Here is a 6547-nt window from a genome sequence, read left to right on the forward strand (position 1 = left end):
GTTTCCAAAGACAGAAGCGAAAAGTAGTGGCGTTTAGAGAAAGATGAACATTTTAAAGTGAAATGATGAGATAATCCTTAAAGAGCGAAACTGCCAGTAGGTGGCGACTGTCTCTATTCATCATAGACTGTAAAAGATATGGACGTGGTATCCGTGATGTCACCCATAGGTTTCTGGAGAACGTGAAAGAAGCTACAAGTGGGCGTGGCTAACCGTTGCCATTTTGTTTGCTCGTCATCACACCGATCGGGGGAAACCAAATAAGGGCAAAGAGGCGGAGCTACAGACACATGCTGGCATTCTACTTAGGCTTTCCTATGGGTGAATGACTGATGACTGATCTAGAGCCTACAGCTCATCAATCTGTCAGATTCTGCAGTGCATTACAGCTCTAAAGAACATTATAACGTGCTTGATCAAATACTATATCTATAAAGTGTTTAGTCTTTTAAAAACACTGCTGTAACACACTGAGTAACTAAACACGGTCTGTGTTAGTAAATGCAAGGTTATTGATGAAATCTAGGAATAATACTGTATGATGACGCAAATCAAATGACTGTTCTAGAGCCTACAGCTCATCAATCTGTCAGATTCTGCAGTGCATTACAGCTCTAAAGAACATTATAGATGATAAATGATCTTAAATTAAACAAATACATTTATAGAGATGGTGTTTAAGTAAATCATTCCACTCAGCTGGGAAATGAAGTCCACGTGAATGGTTTAACAAGTGCACACAGCATGCTATAAAATCTGATAATTGTAGGAAATAAATCCAAATCTGACTGTGTAAAGCCACATACTACAACACAGATATATAATCTATACGCTGAGCTCAGCAGCTTATCAGCCGGAATCAGCTGAGGTGAAGTGTCGGCGACCAGCGAGACCTAGCTGCAGGGCCGGATTAACCTGCATTATAGTCACAGGCTCAGGGACTCGTGCGCACTTGGCCCATGTTAGGGGGGGGGGGAATGTTGATTTTGGAGTGTCTATTTAGGCTAATAAGTACGAATAGCGCATCTTGTTGGAATAAGCTAATTGATCGACACTGTTTGATCAACAAAGACAACACAACTATAGAGCGCGCCTGACAGCACTGTGAGTGGCGTAGCTCATTCGCTTGTTACGTGGTGACGTGTTTGTGACGTATGCATACTGTTTCCGGGTCCATTCATTTGAGTGGAGAAATCATTCGTTTATGATCACGTTTTATTCCTATCACACATTAAAGTTAATTGTATATAAAGTCATAGTGTACACAACAATCTCTGGGCTTGCTGCATAACAAATACCAAAAATCTAACAATTTATAAAAAAATGAATCACTTTCTGGCCATCGGATATTAGGCATGGACATATATACTGCCATCGTGACTTTCGAAAGTATTAAATGGCTTTGTAAACGTTATTGTTACCATTTCATGAGTCTCCCCATTCAGTTGAATAGAGCGCTTGGACCTGGAAGCCGCTTCGCGTGACGTCACACTTAACAAGCGGATAAAGCACATGGCATCATGTTTGACACGATCGATCATCACCCCGGTTTGACTCCAGCATCTGATAAACTCATTTTCTTATTTTCAGATTGGAAATGCATTTATTTTTTAAGAAGGGAAATATTTTTGTTTAAAAATGAAAATGTGATAAAAAGTCACAAGTGGCTCGACGGTATTTAATGAGGTTTAGCTTATTTCACATGTGTATAAACAGCATCTAAATAGTTCATTCGTTTTCTTTTCGGCTTAGTGCCTTTATTAATCCGGGGTCACCACAGTGGAATGAACCACCAACTTATCTAGCATGTTTATGCAGCAGATGCCCTTCCAGCTGCATACCAGTACTGGAAACACACACACTCACATACACACTCACACACACACTCATACACTATGGCCAGTGTAGTTGATCAGTTCCCCTATAGCGCATGTGTTTGGACTGTGGGGGAAACCGGAGCACCCAGAGGAAACCCACACCAACACGGAGAGAACATGCAAACTCTACACAGAAACACCAACTGACCCAGCCGGGACTCGAACCAGCAACCTTCTTGCTGTGAGGCGACAGCACTACCCACTGCGCCACCATGTCGCCCGCATCTAAATAGTTAATTTAAATAAATCTTAGCGACATCTTAATATAGCTAATTTGTAGTTACAATATATATATTAAGTGCTGCTTCAGTGAACTTAAAGAAGTACACTAAAATCAATTAGTTTTCACATTTTATTAGTATTTTTAATCAAAGTGTGCTTTAAATGCTTTAAAAATAAGTTAAATCTGCGTAGACTATAAATATAAGTTCTGTATATCATTTATTTTTAAAATGCAAGCAATACATTAAAGATGATTTTATTAGAAATATTATATTATTCTTATTCTTATTTATTTTATTTATTTTTTATTTAACTATTGGGGTGCAGCCGGGTAAGGAGCCCTACAAGACAATGGCTGCGTCTGAAACTGCCTGCTATTTAGTAGGTACTGCATTTGAATGTAAATGTAAGTCGCTTTGGATAAAAGCGTCTGCTAAATGACTAAATGTAAATGTAAATGTAAATGTACTACTCAGCCGTTAGAAAAGTAAGGCTGCGTCCGAAACCGCCTACTATTCAGTAGGTTCTGCATTTGAATTTAAACGTTCTACTCGGCCGTTGGAAAAGTGCGTTCTATACAGTATGAACGTGAAAAGTATAAATGGAATTCGGACCTACTACATCCGCCATTTTGTTATGGTCACGTGACCTACCTGTGTCAATTGTGTCACATTACTCCCATTCATAAATTCTCTCGCGGGGCATCATGGGATAGCTCAGCGTGCATGGGATGCGCACTCTAGAATCTCAGCTAAAGTAGTAAGTCATCCGGGTACTTCTCGCCTACTGATTTTCGAATTGTATGAATTCGGTCATACTACTCGGCTCGCATACTGATTTTAGCGTACTATATAGTATGGAAGTATGCGGTTTCAGACGCAGCCTAAGTTCTATACGGTATGAATGTAAGAAGTATGAATGGAATTCGGACGTACTACACCCGCCATTTTGTCATGGTCATCAGTTGCATCGATTAACTCTTATTCATGAATTCTCTCGCGGGGCATCATGAGCATGGGATGCGCACTTCAGAATCTCGGAAGTAGTAGGTCATCTGGGTCCTTCTCTTATACCGATTTTCAAATTCTATGAATTCAGACGTACAACTCGGCTCACATACTGATTCTAGCGTACTGTATAGTATGGAAGTATGTGGTTTCAGACGCAGCCAAAGTGCTCAATTCTTAATCCGGGCCTGCCTAGCTGTCACTCAAGTGGCCACGCCCTTAATTATGCAGAGTTAATGTAACCTAATATAAAGGAAATGGACGAGTTATAAAAAAATTCACCCCCTCACAGTCATGAAGGATAATATTAGCTATATGAACTAACATTGTTCTTTGTATCAGGCTGTACACAGCTTTTAACAGTTTAACAGGCCATTTTAACAGTGGTGCAGGCACGTGCACACACAGTGCTCAACCTGTGCAGTGCACATGCCCTTTTTAGTCTTGGATAGAAAGTTTCCTTCCAAAATGATCAAAAGTGCCCCTGCGACACCCCCCTCCCCCTACCGCCCTTCAGTAGGCACGCGACAACACCGCTCTTGAGTACGCACCCCCCCCCACCGGGCTTTACAGTACGCGCCCGACAACACCGCTGATCAAAACATGCGCGACAACACCGCTGATCAAAACATGCGCGACAACACCGCTGATCAAAACGTGCGCGACAACACCGCTGATCAAAACGTGCGCGACAACACCGCTGATCAAAACGTGCGCGACAACATCGCTTATCAAAACGTGCGCGACAACACCGCTGATCAAAACGTGCGCGACAACACCGCTGATCAAAACGTGCGCGACAACACCGCTGATCAAAACGTGCGCGACAACACCGCTGATCAAAACGTGCGCGACAACACCGCTGATCAAAACGTGCGCGACAACATCGCTGATCAAAACGTGCGCGACAACACCGCTGATCAAAACGTGCGCAACAACACCGCTGATCAAAATGTGCGCGACAACACCGCTGATCAAAACGTGCGCAACAACACCGCTGATCAAAACGTGCGCGACAACACCGCTGATCAAAGCGTGCGCGACAACACCGCTGATCAAAACATGCGCGACAACACCGCTGATCAAAACGTGCGCGACAACACCGCTGATCAAAACGTGCGCGACAACACCGCTGATCAAAACGTGCGCGACAACATCGCTTATCAAAACGTGCGCGACAACACCGCTGATCAAAACGTGCGCGACAACACCGCTGATCAAAACGTGCGCGACAACACCGCTGATCAAAACGTGCGCGACAACACCGCTGATCAAAACGTGCGCGACAACACCGCTGATCAAAACGTGCGCGACAACATCGCTGATCAAAACGTGCGCGACAACACCGCTGATCAAAACGTGCGCAACAACACCGCTGATCAAAATGTGCGCGACAACACCGCTGATCAAAACGTGCGCAACAACACCGCTGATCAAAACGTGCGCGACAACACCGCTGATCAAAGCGTGCGCAACAACACCGCTGATCAAAACTTGCGCGACAACACCGCTGATCAAAACTTGCGCGACAACACCGCTGATCAAAACTTGCGCGACAACACCGCTCTTCAGTACGCGCGCGACAACATCATTCAACCCCCCCAACCTCAACCCCCTCCAACCACCCACCCCCGCCCCGCTCTTCAAAAAAATTATCCCGCACATGCCCTTTGGACAGTCTCTGCACGGGCCTGAGTGGTGTCAATAGAAATCTGCTCTATCACGGAGTCAGGACTAGCGGAATCTTTATGAGTTGCAGTTTCAGATATTTCCATATTCAGTTCACGCAGGAGAGTGGGAGGTTGCTGCTTGGTATTTATATAAGTGAGTCATTGATTCATTCATTTAACTGACTCAGATGAATCATTTGTTTGGTCGATGACTCCTCTGAAACTGTGATGATCGTTATGAACTATATTAAACTGAAACATCACTAAAATCAATTCAATCAAATTAAGCATTTTAGATATTTCGTATTTGATTTAAATGTACTATATTGTTTCGTGTGTGTGTGTGTCTGTGTGTGTGTGTGTGTGTGTGTGTGTGTGTGTGTAAAATGACCAAATAAATGTAAATTAAATGACACATTTTTATGTTTTCTCTATGTTTTAATGTATGTTTTAGATCTGATCATATTTTAATATTTATATGTTTCTCAGGCGATGAAGCGCATCAGTAAAGCGTGTGCGCGGTATCCCGAGTGGAAGCAGAAGCACAGTCCGGGCTTTAAGCCGTGGTTGTTCCCGGAGCAGAACCCGCTGTCCAGCATCCCCATGTCTGAACTCTCCATCCAGCACGCAGAGTCACTGGAGAACATCGACGAGAGCGCGCTGAGCGAGAGCAGAGACGAGCGCGCTGAACACAGTGACGAGGACAACGCTAACAACTGACACACACACACACACACACACACACACACACACACACACATACAAACAAATAGACAAACTCATAACCCCCCCACCCAACCACACAAGCACACACACACACAAACACACATACATATAGACAAACACATAAACCCACACACACTTATAACAATGCCAACTGACACACTGAACATGCACACACACACTCTCTCTCTTTTTCTCTCTCACTCACACACACAGACACTTACACAGACTCAAACACACACATACACTCACACCTGCATGTGGTTTGACTCCACACACACACACACACACTCGGGGCGCTGCTGCATGGCTGGAGTTCAGAGAATGATGATGATGATGAATGTAGAGATGAAGAATTAAACCAATTACTGCCTGTGTTTTTGGAGCTCCGCCTCCTGTCTTCTGTTCATTACAGCACACACAGAAACTACAGCTTTACACCAATCTGAACAATTAGATTCAGTGTGTGTGTGTAGATTTAGTAGATTCAGTGTACCGTAGCTCATCATCTGTTGTGGTGGTTCTACAGCCACTATGGTAACGAATCAACTACAGTAATTGACCTGTTGTGGCGGTTTTACTGTCGCTATGGTAACGCAACAACTACGGTAATTAATCTGTTGTGGTGGTTCTACAATCGACATGGTAACGCAACAACTACGTTAATTGGTGTGTTGCGGCAGTTCTACAGTAGCTATGGTAATGTAACAACTACGATAAATTATCTGTTGTGGCGGTTTTACAGTCACTATGGTAACGTAACAGCTACGGTAAATGAACTGTTCTGGCAGTTTTATAGTCACTATGGTAACGCATCAACTGGTAAACGGTCTGTTGTGGCGGTTCTACAGTCCCTATGGTAACGCATCAACTACGGTAATTGGTCTGTTGTGGCGATTGTACAGTCGCTATGGTAATGCATCAACTACGGTAAATGATCTGTTGTGAAAGTTCTACAGTCACTATGGTAATGCATCAACTACGGTAATTGGTCTTGTGGCGATTGCACAGTTGCTATGGTAACGCATTAACTACGGTAAACAATCTG

The 6547-nt window shown here is 43.5% G+C and overlaps 1 protein-coding gene across 1 annotated transcript in view; it reads left to right on the plus strand.

Annotated features, from left to right (window-relative positions):
- Positions 1-5884, plus strand: part of stard10 (StAR related lipid transfer domain containing 10) — a 31063-nt gene extending 25179 nt beyond the window's left edge. The window contains 1 exon segment of the mRNA NM_205646.2: positions 5266-5884. Coding sequence (NP_991209.2) covers positions 5266-5496 — 231 coding nt within the window. The 3' untranslated portion in view covers positions 5497-5884.
- The last annotated feature ends 663 nt before the right edge of the window (positions 5885-6547 follow it).

This window comes from Danio rerio, chromosome 15 (genome assembly GCF_049306965.1).
Source record: "Danio rerio strain Tuebingen ecotype United States chromosome 15, GRCz12tu, whole genome shotgun sequence".
NCBI lineage: Eukaryota > Metazoa > Chordata > Actinopteri > Cypriniformes > Danionidae > Danio > Danio rerio.